The sequence below is a fragment of the Schistocerca serialis genome, chromosome 6 (assembly GCF_023864345.2).
Source record: "Schistocerca serialis cubense isolate TAMUIC-IGC-003099 chromosome 6, iqSchSeri2.2, whole genome shotgun sequence".
Classification (NCBI taxonomy): domain Eukaryota; kingdom Metazoa; phylum Arthropoda; class Insecta; order Orthoptera; family Acrididae; genus Schistocerca; species Schistocerca serialis.
In genome coordinates this window covers 86,885,195-86,901,687 of record NC_064643.1, presented here as the reverse complement: position 1 = coordinate 86,901,687, position 16,493 = coordinate 86,885,195, and the positions used below count along the sequence as shown (strand labels likewise).

At 43.5% G+C, this 16,493-nt stretch overlaps 1 protein-coding gene across 1 annotated transcript in view; it reads left to right on the top strand.

The window, feature by feature from the left end:
* LOC126484382 (UDP-glucosyltransferase 2-like) overlaps positions 1–16,493 on the top strand; it is a 114,319-nt gene that overhangs the window by 48,878 nt on the left and 48,948 nt on the right. The window contains exon 3 of the mRNA XM_050107870.1: positions 9,661–9,916. Coding sequence (XP_049963827.1) covers positions 9,661–9,916 — 256 coding nt within the window. The remainder of the gene's footprint in view (positions 1–9,660; positions 9,917–16,493) is intronic.

Genomic DNA, 16,493 nt, shown 5'->3' with positions numbered 1-16,493 from the left:
GATACTAAAAGGTATCAGATAGATTATATAATGGTAAGACAGAGATTTAGGAACCAGGTTTTAAATTGTAAGACATTTCCAGGGGCAGATGTGGACTCGGACCACAATCTATTGGTTATGACCTGTAGATTAAAACTGAAGAAACTGCAAAAAGGTGGGAATTTAAGGAGATTGGACCTGGAAAAACTGAAAGAACCAGAGGTTGTATAGAGTTTCAGGGAGAGCATAATGGAGCAATTGACAAGAATGGGGGAAATAAATACAGTAGAAGAAGAATGGGTAGCTTTGAGGGATGAAGTAGTGAAGGCAGCAGAGGATCAAGTAGGTAAAAAGACGAGGGTTAGTAGAAATCCTTGGGTAACAGAAGGAATATTGAATTTAATTGATGAAAGGAGAAAATATAAAAATGCAGTAAACGAAGCAGGCAAAAAGAAATACAGACGTCTCAAACATGAGATCGACAGGGAGTGCCAAATGGCTAAGCAGGGATGGCTAGAGGACGAATGTAAGGATGTAGAAGCTTATCCCACTAGGGGTAAGATAGATACTGCCTACAGGAAAATTAAAGAGACCTTTGGAGAAAAGAGAGCCACTTGTATGAATATCAAGAGCTCAGATGGAAACCCAGTTCTAAAGAAAAAAGGGAATGCAGAAAGGTGGAAGGAGTATATAGAGGGTCTATACAAGAGTGATGTACTTGAGGACAATATTATGGAAATGGAAGAGGATGTAGATGAAGATGAAATGGGAGATACTATACTGCGTGAAGAGTTTGACAGAGCACTGAAAGACCTGAGTCGAAACAAGGCCCCCGGAGTAGACAACATTCCATTGGAACTGCTGACGGCCTTGGGAGAGCCAGTCCTGACACGACTCTACCATCTGGTGAGCAAGAAGTATGAAACAGGCGAAATACCCTCAGACTTCAAGAAGAATATAATAATTCCAATCCCAAAGAAAGCAGGTGTTGACAGATGTGAAAATTACCGAACTATCAGTTTAATAAGTCACAGCTGCAAAATACTAACGCGAATTCTTTACAGACGAATGGAAAAACTAGTAGAAGCCAACCTCGGGAAAGATCAGTTTGGATTCCGTAGAAACACTGGAACACGTGAGGCAATACTGACCTTACGACTTATCTTAGAAGAAAGATTAAGGAAAGGCAAACCTACGTTTCTAGCATTTGTAGACTTAGAGAAAGCTTTTGACAATGTTGACTGGAATTCTCTCTTTCAAATTCTAAAGGTGGCAGGGGTAAAATACAGGGAGCGAAAGGCTATTTACAATTTGTACAGAAACCAGATGGCAGTTATAAGAGTCGACGGGTATGAAAGGGAAGCAGTGGTTGGGAAGGGAGTAAGACAGGGTTGTAGCCTCTCCCCGATGCTATTCAATCTGTATATTGAGCAAGCAGTAAAGGAAACAAAAGAAAAATTCGGAGTAGGTATTAAAATCCATGAAGAAGAAATAAAAACTTTGAGGTTCGCTGATGAAATTGTAATTCTGTCAGAGACAGCAAAGGACTTGGAAGAGCAGTTGAATGGAATAGACAGTGTCTTGAAAGGAGGATATAAGATGAACATCAACAAAAGCAAAACGAAGATAATGGAATGTAGTCGAATTAAGTCGGGTGATGCTGAGGGAATTAGATTAGGAAATGAGACACTTAAAATAGTAAAGGAGTTTTGCTATTTGGGGAGCAAAATAACTGATGATGGTCGAAGTAGAGAGGATATAAAATGTAGACTGGCAATGGCTAGGAAAGCTTTTCTGAAGAAGAAAAATTTGTTAACATCGAGTATAGATTTAAGTGTCAGGAAGTCATTTCTGAAAGTATTTGTATGGAGTGTAGCCATGTATGGAAGTGAAACATGGACGATAAATAGTTTGGACAAGAAGAGAATAGAGGCATTCGAAATGTGGTGCTACAGAAGAATTCTGAAGATTAGATTGGTAGATCACATAACTAATGATGAAGTATTGAATAGGATTGGGGAGAAGAGAAGTTTGTGGCACAACTTGACCAGAAGACGGGATCGGTTGGTAGGACATGTTCTGAGGCATCAAGGGATCACCAATTTACTATTGGAGGGCAGCGTGGAGGGTAAAAATCGTAGAGGGAGACCAAGAGATGAATACACTAAGCAGATTCAGAAGGATGTGGGTTGCAGTAAGTACTGGGAAGCTGGCACAGGATAGAGTAGCATAGAGAGCTGCATCAAACCAGTCTCAGGACTGAAGACCACAACAACAATACGGGCATATATATAATGGATGTACGAGTAGAGGTTGTAGACGCATATTTTAGTATGGATCTGGTCGTGAGGCGTGTACGGATAGCCATATGGTAAGGTGAGCGAAGCGACGTTTAAGTAATCTGTCTCAGCTATACGGGTATATACATAATGGATGTTCGAGTACAGCTTGTAGATGCATGGTTGACGACATATTTCAGTTTGGGTCTGGTCGTGAGTCGCGTACGGATAGCCAAATGGTAAGGTGATTGCGATAACAGAGAAATATGTATTCTAGTCCCGATCTGGCACAAATTTTCATTGTCGTCATTCCATTCTACGGCTGGTGGTTGTCCACATTCGCAATTTCGAATGCATTTAGTATATTTCATAACGGCTGTAGTCTCCGCGTTGCCTGTACCTTTGGGCGCTGTATGCATGCATGTCCAAAGGAAATTTGCATTGTTAATTCAGAATACCACATGTACTGCAATACTGTATGGTATCGTAACAGTAGAATGGGTCAGTAAGGAGAGCTCATTGGAGTAGTGACTGGGTGACGTAACAAATCAGTCAGGAACATTTCAACTATTCTAAATATGCCAAAACACGTCGGCGATGCGATTGTGAAGTGAAAACGCGAAGGAATGACCACCATGCTACCAAGATCGGGCAGATCTCACGTACTGACAAATAGGGATCGTTCCGTCGAGCATTGCGGAACGTGGATGTAGAAGATCGCATAAAATCAGCTTAAGGAGTCACTCCTGATTTCCAATGTGCTGCCATTATCTCAAGCTAGTACAGTGGTTGTGCTAAGGGGTCAAAAGGAATGGAGCATAAACGTTGAGCATCTGATCACAGTCCACACGTTTCTCTAGTCAGTCACAAGCGACGCTTCATTTGGTGTAAAGAACGACGTCACTGGACAGTGGATGACTGGAAACGAGTGATCTGGAGTCATCACTCACGCTGTATCTTGTGTTATGAGGGTGTTTCCCGTGGTTAAGATGTGTTCCCCTTTTTGGGCTTAAGAAAATGCTACATGCGGAAGGATATAGTTTATAATGTCGCGTCCTGCGAACTGTAGAGGAACAGTTCGGAGACGATGACTCTTCATACCAATATGACAATGCAGCAGTATCTGTCAGGCGAACGGCTTGTGAACGGTAACATTCCGCCGGCCGCTGTGGGCGAGCGGATCTAGGCGCTTCAGTCTGGAACCGCGTGAGCAGTACGGTCGCAGGTTCGAAACCTGCCTCGGGCATGGATGTGTGCGATGTCCTTAGGTTGGTTAGATTTAAGTTGTTCTAAGTTCTAGGGGACGGATGACCTCAGATGTTAAGTCCCATGGTGCTCAGAGCCATTTGAACCATTTGGTAACATTCCTGGAACGGACAGGCCGGCCTAAAGCCCCGACCTGAACCCGACGGAAAATCTTTGGGGTGAGTTACAACGTCGACTCCAGATCACAGCGTCGTAAACGACCATTTTCTCTCTTTCGACCCGCGTGTGCCATTCCTTTACAGGCATTTACATACCTCAAGGGAATTGTCCGCTAGAACAGTTCAACTCGTCATAAAGGTGAAGAGTGGACACACGTCATATTAGTTTCCACTAAGATGCGTCCGGATTCTTTTGATCATATAGTGTGGATGCAGATGTACACATGATCTCCAAAGATCTTTGGGGACTGTCATTTACAAAAATCAACACTTGTGGCTATTCTGATTGACTCTTATGTGAGGAGTCAACTCATCATTGAAGATTAAGTTTCCAATAAGTCTGTCGTCTTCTTCCAAGCTATTGAACATCTCAGGAAAATTCGAAACACTACCTTACATGCAGTATGACATCACGTAACGCTCACGGATGCTCTGGCTGTTTAGTACCGAACAATGGTAGTTAACCATAAGGACTGGGTTGTCTTAAATTTCCATTGTACAGTCATGGTTGACTTTCATACAAGAAAATCATACTATGCACAATGCGGAATGATCATCGCGACACTTAAAATAAAAAATAAAGCAAACGGATTCTACGATGCCACGATATGTGCTACAGGTTTGTGCAACTGTTAAGTAATTCAATCTGAACCGGCTCCGTGACACCACAGTAAAATTATGTATAACTGTAAAGTCATAAATTGTTTACTTGAGAACTGTATTTCCTGACGATGTTTGAGATACAAAATCCATTTCCTTAGTATTTTTGTCATTACGTAGCCTTTCTGGCACAGTTGGCAAAATATTCCAACTTTCTGCAGATTCCGCCTTGGCTGTGACAAGTTGTCGAACCTATAAACGGCTCCCAACAATCAAGTCATACTGACGATTTCACCGACATATCGTAGTAACATCATGACAGATGGGATTCCACCGTGTTAGTTGATCGAACTTTCCTCGGTTGTTCTGCCATTTCACAGTGTCCAGCGTGCACAGCATTTCAAACCACGAACCGACCTCCTGGGCTCTCACGACCGACGTACACCAGGTAGACCATTATGTCCACCGACTTACTATCGATATAAACCAGTCCAGGCCATAGCAGCGTCACCTGGCGACGAATGACTCCTAGTCAGACATAAGCACGTTCCATGTAGTATCAGTAAGCGTGCTGTCCGTGTGTAAATTGGGAAAGGAGCGCGATCTATCTGAGTTGGACCGTGGGCAGACTGTAATGGCCCAGAGGCTCGATACGAACATTTCGGAAACTGCACGACTTGCCGAATGTTCGAGGAGAGCTGCGGTGGGTGTCTTGAGCACGTGCCGAAACCAAGGCGAATCCATGTCCAGACGTCTTCGTGTTGGACGGCCATCCTTCATTGTGTATGTCGGACGTCGAAGGTTGAGCAGACTGGTAAAACAGGACAGGCGGCGAGCTGTGGCGGAACTAACATCGGACTTTAATGCTGGGTAGACTTCAAGTGTGTCTGAATACACAGTGCACCGAATACTCCTAACGATGGGTCTCCGCAGTCGACGACCCTTGCATGTGCCAATGTGAACACAACGACGTCGGCAAATACGACTGAAATGGGCTCGTGACCATAGGAAACGGACGTTGGCGTAGCGGTTGAGCGTTGCACCTTATGCCTACGCCTGGGCGCAAATGCGTCGTCTTCCAGGGGAACAGTCCCTTGACACCTGTATTGACGTTGACAAGCTGGAGTCGGCTGATTATGCTCTGTGGAACATTCACGAGGGCATCCATGGGTCCACTGGAGCTCGAGCAAGGCACCATGACGGCCAAGGAATTCTTCGGCAAGATAATGCGCCATGTCACAAGGGCAAGAAAGTGATGGAGTGTTTCGAGGAACACACTGGCGAGTTCCAGTTTGTTGTGCTAGCCTCACAACTCGCCAATTCTGAACCCAATTGGAGACATCTGGGATTTTACTGCAGCTGCCGTCAGAGCTGATCGGCATCCTCCACGGTATTTAAGGGTATTACGTGACTTTTGTGTGGAGATCTGGTGCCAATACGCTCCAGAGACCTACCAATCCCACATTGCGTCCATTCCATGACGTGTTGCTGCTGTTATCCGTGCAAAGGTGGACATAGCAGCTATTAGGTAGTGGTCTGGCTGTCCATTGCATAGTCCCTTGCCTCGAGGCAGCTCCAAACGGCGTCCTTGCCTGAGGGCACTCGTCGGCGCCTGAAGAGGTGACTATTTCGACGACTGGGCCAGAGACGCCCAGTGGGGCATAGCAGTTCAGGCACGGTGGATGTAGACACTTTGCCCACCATGGCAATTTCTGCGTGTCCTCTCCTTATTTAGTATCAGCGCTGATACCCAGGCCCCGCTGAGGATAGAGCTACAGTTCCAGTTAAAAAGTTTGTCTCCCGTGGGTGTTTTGATGCCCTCTCTAACGACGCTGTTCCAGTATTTCAACTTTTGTGATAAAATCTTGGCGCATGTTTATTTCATCATGTAAGGTTCGCATAAACTGTATTCCGCTACCACCGACTTCTTTGGATACAATAGTCGAGTGTGCTTGTGGTGCTCTCGGCAGCGATCTTCTGTGTGCGAAATATTTGTCGAATGAGTGTCACATGCAAGTCTTCCACAAATCGAGGTCGTCGCTGATGCTCTCCAGCAACGCCCCTATTTTATGTGGCGGCGAGAAGCCAGCCACATTCAATGACGCAGGCACATGTGTGATCGCCGAAATGGTGTTCCCTTTGGACCCTATGAACTGGTAGTACGTCAAACGTTCTATCGTGACAACTTACACGACCGACACCTGGCTAACACATCTGTGTCTAGGAAGATGATGACAACAGCAACCTCTGCAGAAGCCCTGAGACACCTCGCTGCTATGTATTGATCCACCCCATACACAATCTGTGGAAAGTACACTTTTAGATCTTTGCCCCCAAAGTGGCGTGCCAATCCTCACCTACCACTGATGGCTATATTCCCAGCTGGCTCATGTCCAGAACGCCGCCTACCAGAGATCCACGCTCTGCCCACCAGAGCCTGTCTCTGGATGTCAGCTATGGAAGTCCTTCATCTGTGAGGTGAACGAATCCCTAAGGCACCGTCCTAGCTACCGTCACTGCCACCAATTACCCCTGACCCACTGGCAGGGAAGCGTGCCCCTCCTGGTGCCTCCTCTCCTCCCCTCCCCCCCCCCCCATTTTGCTTTGTTTCACTTTCAAGCATCACCGCTCCTATGAGCTGGTTAAAGGGCAAATGGATCTAATCTACCGCCACTTCAGCGATGTGGAAACCAATTCAGAGTGTGCTGGCGAAAGTACCTCTGTAGCACACAAGTAACTCTGCTTGCACCAGTCGCACGTTCGAAGATCGCGGCAAACACGTCACATAACGATGACCAGTTGTAGACTGCAGAAAGGTGCACCCATCCCAGCGATCGGATACGCTGTTTAAATCAGACAATGATGCACTATCTGGAAGGAGTAAATCAGCCATTACTAGAGCAAAGCAACTGTGTTCACTTCCAGGCTCAAGTTCACCAACCACAAGCTGAGAATTGGTAGTACGGACGTCAGTTGGTGTGACTCACTAGACTGTGACGTCGCCCATAATCAGCACAAAGGTTGTGGCCTGTTGTGTCAGTTGTACCCACTCTTCAAGAGTGATGTACTATCAGGCAATGTGAAACTGACAATTTGATGTGCCATCATACTTCCAGCCATTTTGTCTGCTTTGCACAGTTGGAAAGAGATACTCATCTGAAACGACTGTAGACTCTAAAAAAACAAAATGCATCCAGGTTATAATAAACGAGTCCCGCTATTTTCTCAAGACTCACATTAGGCAACATTTAGGGCAACCATCCATTTATCAAATCATCGATATGAAACTTATCAGATTTTATACGAAACAACTATTTTGCGTCGCAATCTGGTAAATTGAACCCCCACATTCGCTTCATAAAAGACCAAAGAAGACTCCCGTACGATACTTTGGTGAAGGACGTACAGTTAAACACTACATGTGCAGAGTCTATCCCTTCAGTTTTCTAGTAAACTATAAGTTAGTCTCAGATGGGACTTGTGCAGCTTCTGTTTTTTGTATGAGCAACAAACATGAATTGGATTGACTGTTCGTATCCCGTCAGTGATTGTCACAATGATCAGCCAAAGCATTATGACCATTGCCCAACAGCGACGCTGAATGCCAACTGGTAGGGTTGCCGGCACGTGACACTGTAACGAAAGAATGTAAGCGGAAAAGACAGGGGCGGGGGTCACCTTAGCGAAGGTATGAGATGCAAATGGCGAATTCCTCTGAGGTAAGGTACTTTGACAGATTATTATTACTCACAGCCTGTGAACGAGTATCTACAAAACGGCGAAGCTGGTCGGATGTCCGTGTGCTACTGTCGTACGTATGTACGGAAGGAGGACAGTTAAACTAGAACTAGGTTCCAAGTGGTTAGAAGTCCAAAACTGTTCACAGAACGTGGGGTTCGGAGGCATGGCTGCTTTGTAAAGTAGGAGATGGTGATACGTAGCATCTCTGCCGAAAGAGCACAATGCTGGTGCTCACACAAGTGTTTCGGAGCGCAGTGTTTCTCGTACATTGTTGGACATAGAGCTCCGCATTAGGCCACCCCTAGATGTTCACATGTTGACGCAACGACATCGTCAGTTACAACTGCAGTGGGTACGGGACCATCGGGATTCGATCGTCGGTCAAACAAAACGTGTCGGGTCTTCGGGTCAACCACATTTTTCATATACGAGGTAGCTAGTCGTCTCCAGAACGCATTCATCGAGGTGAATGACAGCTCGAAAGGTGGAGCGCGTAACGGACGTTGGTTGGTGGCAGCAGTATTATGCTATGGGAGACATTCTCCTGCGCTTGCGTGGGACCCGTGGTAGTACCCGAGGATGCAGCCTGTCACGCTTGATGTCTTCCCCGACGGCGCTTCATCATTCCGTAGCATAACTGTCCGTGTCTCGGAGCCAGAACTCTGCTACAGTGGTTTGAGGAGCATTATGCTGAATTCAAGTCGATGTCTCGGCGACCAAATTCGCACGGTGTGAATACTTTGGAACCTAGTTGGGTCGCTATTGGGCGCCACAGCCGCGTACAAATCAACGGCCCGTTATTTGAGCGACTTTCGTGACCTGTGCATAGATATCTAACGCCCCATACCTCCACGAACCTACCAAGAAATTTTCAGATAACTGATACGCAGAATCAGACTCACAAACACGTTATCAAGCAGGTTGTCCTAATGTTGTAGCTCATCAGCGTACGTTATGCTGGTGCCCGAACACAACCCTCACCTGATTTTGTGGACAAGGAGCTCCATATTGTAATTCTAATTGTGTGTAACGTCATAAATTCTTTATGTGTGCGGGACGATGCTGACTGTGCTCTGTTCTTTGGTTCGAGCCCACGTTACCGCTGTCGTAACGTTCCTTCTCTACCGTGTTTATGACATCGATACCGCGTCCATGTGTGTTTCCGCATGCTTTGGTTCACAATAGCGACTGGCACTGTTTATTTCAGAAATGCAAGACTAATCTAATTGTTTGGAAAGTGTGTAAGTGGTAAACGTATTGCATATTACCTGTGTAACGAGCAAATTAGTAGGCATATGACGAGTTTGTGAACTTTCTATTTATCTGGCTAACACAGCGATTGTACTGTTCTAGCTATGTCCCGACACAACCTTATCTTTCTTTTTTTCGTCCTGGGCAGGAGTGCAGCTGAAGCAAACACACCTTCTGTTGAGCAAACACTGGTTTAGAGATACACTTTCATAGGTTGTGTAACTGATTCTGATTCAGTTTACTTTTCAGGAGGTGTAGCGATTTGAAACTGGTTCTGTATTTTTGACTTAACCTTTAGTTGTCTGTTAATGCTTGTATGAGAGTAATATAACTGCAGTGCAGCCACTGTTCAGGGGCAACTGATTGACGAAGCTGATGTTGCACAGGAGCGGCGAGAAGCAGTTCGACTTGGTGATCGTGCACACTTTAACGATCGACTGCTTCGACCCTTTCGCACATCTGCTCGGTGGAGTGCCGCTGGTTGCCGTTTCGACCAACATGATGACGCCTTGGTGCAGCGACAGGGTCGCCAACCCTCACAACCCCGCCTACGTCGGCACTTACTTCCTCCCATACGAGACCGCCAACATGGGTTTCTATGAGCGCTTTCTCAACACCGTCTATCATCTCTTTGTTAAATTTGTAAGTAGAGACTGGTTGTAACTAGTGCTTTCCCGGTGCAGTCCAATGGTACATGTTGCTACCGGACTACGGTTATCTGCAATTTCCCTAAATCGTTTAATATAAATAATCAGTTTAAATCATAAAGGATAGGGATTATATCTGATCAATGCCTGATACTAATCAGTTTGCTTCACCTATAATGACCTCCCTCTCGTCTATCAGTAGTAGCAGTAGTAGTAGTAGTAGGAGTACAATTAGTACTAGTAGGAGTAATTTTGTTCATATGTGGTTCACTTTTACAATGTTATATAATATAATAAAAAACATAATTTAGATATATGTAAATAATTAAATTAATTAATGGCAGATAAGTAAATAGTAAAGATCTGATATGAAACTGGAATTTTGATTACTGTCTCTTATGAAATTTTCCGGCGTGTCGGACAAGCACAATAAGCTGAGCCTCTGCCTGTAAGTGGCTAAAAAATCTTTTCATATTAGTTCCACATAAACGAAATAGTATTTCTCTTCTTGTAGATTTATGCTTACCAATTAATAATACTACTTACGATCGCCATATCCACATACAAAATCTTGACCTCGTCCATTATATCGTTGTAATCGGATCCTCGTGATAACTCCGAAGTACACTGGGGTCCTTCTTGGTTTTCTATATATTGCAATACTACTTGGAATAATGACACACAAAACTATTCACTGGCAAAATTATACTATATTCTTCCTTCGATGCACATCAAAAACGCAGACTTTTTACTTATTCTCACAACCAAAATGGCTACAACCGATTACACTCTAAAATAACATGCGTCTTCCTTCTTTAATTAAGAGAGGGCGAGTCCTTCCTCTTACTGAGGAACAGGAAAAGCATCTTCTGTTCTTTTAACATTTGAAAATCAAAAATTCATGACGCTAGGCTACCGCCTCACATTTTCTCTTTGTCTTTGAAGAAAACGAAACATAAAAGCAAGAAATGCACATGAAATGGACATGTCATGGTATTGAAACATTCTGGCAGATTAAAAGGATGTGTCGCACTGGAGTCCGCACCTCGTGGCCGTGCGGTAGCGTTCTCGCTTCCCGCGCCCGGGTTCCCGGGTTCGATTCTCGGCGGGGTCAGGGATTTTCTCTGCCTCATGATGACTGGGTGTTGTGTGATGTCCTTAGGTTAGTTAGGTTTAAGTAGTTATAAGTTCTAGGGGACTGATGACCATAGATGTTAAGTCCCATAGTGCTCAGAGACATTTGAACCATTTTTTTGTCGGACCAGAACTGTGGTTCCCAGGTATGAGTTCCTGCCCGGCACACAGTTTCAATCTGCCAGAAAGTTCCGATCAGCGCACACTCTGCTGCTGAATGAAAATTCGTTCTAAATGTCATTCTATAATAGTTTGAGAAGGTGGAAATCGTGGTACGTTACAGAACAGTGCTGTATTGGTTAGGGCTGGGCAATATGATCTTGTGTACGAGATCATATAAACTCGTATTACTGATGAAAGACATTTACGAGCCTGGAAGTTCGATGAATGGCAGTCTGACTGGGACACTAGAAGCACTGCAGGGCAGGTTTACAATATATTCCCAAGCATCAGGAAGAGGCCTGTAATCGAGGTATGGTGCACCTATTTACTGGTCACGCTCCATATCCCAAAAATCTGCATCGAGTGGGATATGATAACACACCAATTTCTGAATGTGGAGAGGGAGGTTCCGCTGATCATACCTTTCTCAGATACTCCCTTCTTCAGGTAGGGATAGACTGCAGTCAGTTTGATTGAGATATGCAAGCAATTGTAAGTGACCAAAACTTGTGGACCACAGTTAATATGATTGCACATAGAATATAAAAAAGGCAACTGCTTAACTATCACTCTATAAGATCAAATGGACGCGTAAACAGATTACAAGAACCGTTTCCTCCATTGTAGATAATGATAGGCACATAGAAATTTAAATAAGAGAATCTTTAAAGTACAGATATACATAAATAAATAAGGAATATTTTTAAAAAAGGGAGGAAAGAAAGAATGGTATGGCCACCAGCACAGTATGCATAAATTAGAGGATTGCGGAGGCACGTACATATCAGTGTGGGCAATGTAGAATAGCGTCGCCACATTAGTTCTAGACCTAGGTGTACTTGTAGCTAGTCGACAAACCTCCAGTTGTTCTGGGGCTTCCAGTAACATATATAGTGATATAGGCTGGAACTTGAGTTAATTCCTGATATTTTATGTTTTTTAATTGATTTTCATTTCCAATTTTCTGTTTTACTTTTACGTTAATATTATAAATTGTTGTTCTTAACATAATTTATCCTATATACAAATAGAAGTCGTTGTACGTCACCATAATTACTGAATATGTACGACATATTTAGAGCTTCCAGATAACAGGTAAACAATTCACGGCAAGAACTTAAATTTTAAAAAATAAAGTTTACGAAAAAAACGTAATTCCAACGTACAGATAGTTACATCTTTAAAAGTTTGAGAATGCTGAGACGTGTAGTCAGCTGTGCCCTTATGGTTGGAAATATTTCGGCATCTGCCTGATCCAACTTAAGGAAACCGTCGAATTCAAGGTCAGTCGATTAACAACACGGCAATCTCGTTCGGTCCATCGCTCTAGTTTTGTTTATACATTCTTGCAAGGAAGTTATTTCATATGTAAGAAGCCAATAGTACACCGTTCATTCATTTCTGTACAGTATACCGATAACTCCACAGACTGAATTTTAGCACCCACACTGTCAACTGACATAACTACCTTGGCGATTATGCTTATGCTTCTGTTTCGTGTATCACAGTTTCCCATTTTCTTGCCTGAAAAACTGATCATGCACTATTGCGCAGTTAGCAAGATACTGATATGAAGTTATCTGGGAAAGCCAATAAGATGTTATTGATATCCAATGAGGAGATTTGGTGTTAGCTTTTGCAGAAAAAAGAACGTTCTAGTGCAAAAATGTGTTGTGAAATGAAGTTAAAATATTCACCGTTTGGTTTCGAAGCTCTATCAGTAACTGTGTTGCAGTACCTCGAGTCCCTCTGTTATGAAAACATGGCCAAACATTTTTCAGCACCTTTGTGTCATCGTCAGTGGGTGCTTTTATTCAGTTCTGTAAAATGTAAAGTGTTTTAGTAATAATTATTCTAACGAAGTTAGACCTAAAATCGTTTCTCTCTGTTGTTGTTGTTGTTACCTTAATTTTCGTACATTTGTTCTCATACCAATTTGGGAACTGATTTTAAACTTGTTTAACGTTTCTCTTCCTCTGCATGTGTGTAAAGGAACTTCAAATGTTGCACCAAACTGCACCGAGAACAACTAAACATCAGTTGGGACTGGACACGCAGAAGCAACATAAAAGCTGCGTTTTATAAAGGAAAAAGTTGTAGCTTGCGAGTAAATCTGTGCAAAAACATGTATTGTTATTGTGTGTGTTATTTCACAACAGTTGAGAATACAAATTAGGACGGATGTTTCTAAATTAACTGTATGTATTCGCAAAATACAGTCGCGAAGTATTTTTTGCACAACAAAATTACATTTGTAGGTAAAGTAGCAGAATTTACTGAAGATGGCACGAAGGAACCAAAACATGTTCGAATTGTAATAAAGAATAGTAGTTTGCATAATAGGCAGACTTGAAACCAGCAAGAAAATAAAGGTGTTTCACTTTTATTGATTTGTGTCACATTCTTTTAATCAAAGCTTTATCTGTGTTATGTGAGTAATATTTCACTTTAAGGAATGCACTTCGTAAGAGGTTTTCTTTAATAATCTCTTAAATACCATTAGGCAGTATATTGTACTAGTTCTTCCTAAGTAGAAAGTGCTGTTTCGAGTCTTATATTTATTCTTGCTCTGAAATGAATGTCTAGATCCATCGTCAGTGACAGAGCCATTTATGTTGCTTTGTATGTGCGTAACTGACTGATATTCTAATTTGGTATAATGAAAATATATTAACGCATCTTCACAGCGATTTACTGATTTTCGTTAATTGCCGATGGGGTTGTTCTTTAGTTTGAAAACTGTGGTTTTCTTTTTGTTTTGTGCATTTGTTGCACAGAAAGGAAGTCTACTGGTAAGAAATGAGTTCTGGACATACAGCATTTAACTTGAAGACATTGGACGTTACACAGTAATGGCAAAACTCTAAGGGGACTTAAATGTGATGACAGTTCTTGCAAATATCTTTACACAGTTTCATGAGCCCACTAAACAAATCAGCATTCATTAGTATAAATTTTGTGTTCTTTACATAATATACAGTGGCTTGATATAGTTTATCAATGTCATTTTCACTCATCAAACTGAAATTAAAGATACTTTGTTTCGTAAATGCTAAACGTAACTTTGTAGCATAATGACGAATTGTAAACTTCCTTTAGGGTTTTATTTTCTTTGTCTGCAAATAGGTCCCCATTTTCCTTTACAGTGACTGTCCTATTATGGTCGTTAAGAAAGGGAATTTTTCCCTTGTGTCGCAACTATTTAGAAATATTTGTTCAAGTGTTCAAATGTGTGTGAAATCTTATGGGACTTAACTGCTAAGGTCATCAGTCCCTAAACTTACACACTACTTAACCTAAATTATCCTAAGGACAAACACACACACCCATGCCCGAGGGAGGACGCGAAGCTCTGCTGGGATCAGCCGCACAGTCCATGACTGCAGCGCCTCAGACCGCTCGGCTAATCCCGCGCGGCTAGAAATAATTGATGAAGATCAGGAACAGTGATTATCCTAACACACTAAACAGCGGGAACATTATGCCTCTCGACCTATTATCGACATAAATCCGGCCAGGCAATAGCAGCGTCACCTGGTGGGGAATGTCTGCTAGTCAGACACCCGCACAGTGCATGTAGTATCAGTGGGCGTGCTGCCCGCGTGTAGAATGGAGATGGCGCGTGATCTGTCTTTGTTTGACTGAGGACAGATTGCGATGGCCCAAAGGCTCGGCAAGAGCATTTAGGAAACTGCAAGACTTTTCGGATATTCGAGAAATGCCGTGGTGAGTGTTTTCAACACGTGCCGAAAACAAGGTGAAACCTGTCCAGACGTCGTGGGATTGGGCAGCCACCCATCATTATCGATGTCGGACTGGTACGACAGGAGAGGCGATGAACTGTGGCGGAACTTATATCGGACCTTAATGTTTGGCAGAGTACAAGTGTGGCTAAAAACACACAGTACACCGAACACCCCTAACGATGGGCCTCCGCAACCGACGACCCGTGCATGTCCCAATGTTATCATCGTGGCATTGTCTACGACTGAAATGGACACGTGACCATCGGCACTGGACGTTGGCGCATTGGCAGAGCGTTGCATGGTCTCACGAACCCCGGCACCTTCTTCATCTTGCGGATGGGAGAGTGCGAATCCGTCGTCTTCCAGGTGAACAGTTCCTTGATACCTGTAAAAGCTGGCGGCAGTTCCATTATACTCTGAGGGACATTCACGTGGGTATCTATTGGTACAATGGAGCTCGTGCATTTCACCATAAGGGCTAAGGGGTAACCTACACACCACGTGCACCGCTTCGTGGAGATCACGTTTCGCCACGGCAGTGGCGTTTTTCAGCAAGATAATGTCCCATGTTAAAAGGCCAGGAGTGTGATGGAATAGTCCGAGGAACACAGTGACGAGCTCCAATTTATATGCTGGCCCCAAACTTTCCAGTTTTGGATCCGATCGAGCACATTTAGGGGTATGATTGAATGTGGTGTCATAGTTCATCGTCCCCAATCCCCCACCCCCCTCCCCCTGGAATTTACGGGAATTAGGTATCTTATGTGTGCAACTCCCTCCAGCGACCTGCGAAGACCTCATTGCTTCCATGCCACTGTCATCCGTGCCAAAAATGTAGATACTAGGTGATAAGTATGTTGTCGAAATGTTCTGGCTGGTCAGTGTATGCTTTCCTTATGAAAACTTGTGTTGCCGTATTTTGGTTGTGATAGGTGCTTGACTGCTGTTTGAGGCTTGCGTTATCACTGCTTTTTCTGTAAAGTATGATCAGAGCTATTCGTTAGCTATTCCAATTGTATTAAAAGTTATTCCTTCCTATTTGGTAGAACTATACGTTTATTTCCTTCAATAGCCCATCGTCTCTATATGGTGAATGATCAACAAAACTGGCAGATGGCTTTGATAGAAGGTAAAGTGTTTATGTCTATGGATACAGGTATCAAGTGTGGTGGACAGGTACTGTAGGCCTTCAGCCTCCTCTTACTGGGCAAGTACCTGTGCTGACAAAACTGTTCGCGACGTGTCATGAAGATCAGTCTCTGATTAGACAAAGTAGTGGCAACAAGGTGAGCCATTCTGGCTTACGTTTGGAATAATTTAGAGTGGCCGAGAGAATTTTAAATCTTGGGGGCCGGTCGAGGATTTGCTGCCCCTCCGACAGAGTTCCTGTCCGCGGCTTATACGCTTTGCCCACCTCACTTTATCTTCACTATTTGGAATAGAGCTTTCTCTTTCCATGTCATATGCTACTGCAGTAATGTGCGCTGTTGCTGGAGGTAAGTCCAAAGCCCACACATGGAAACAAGTATA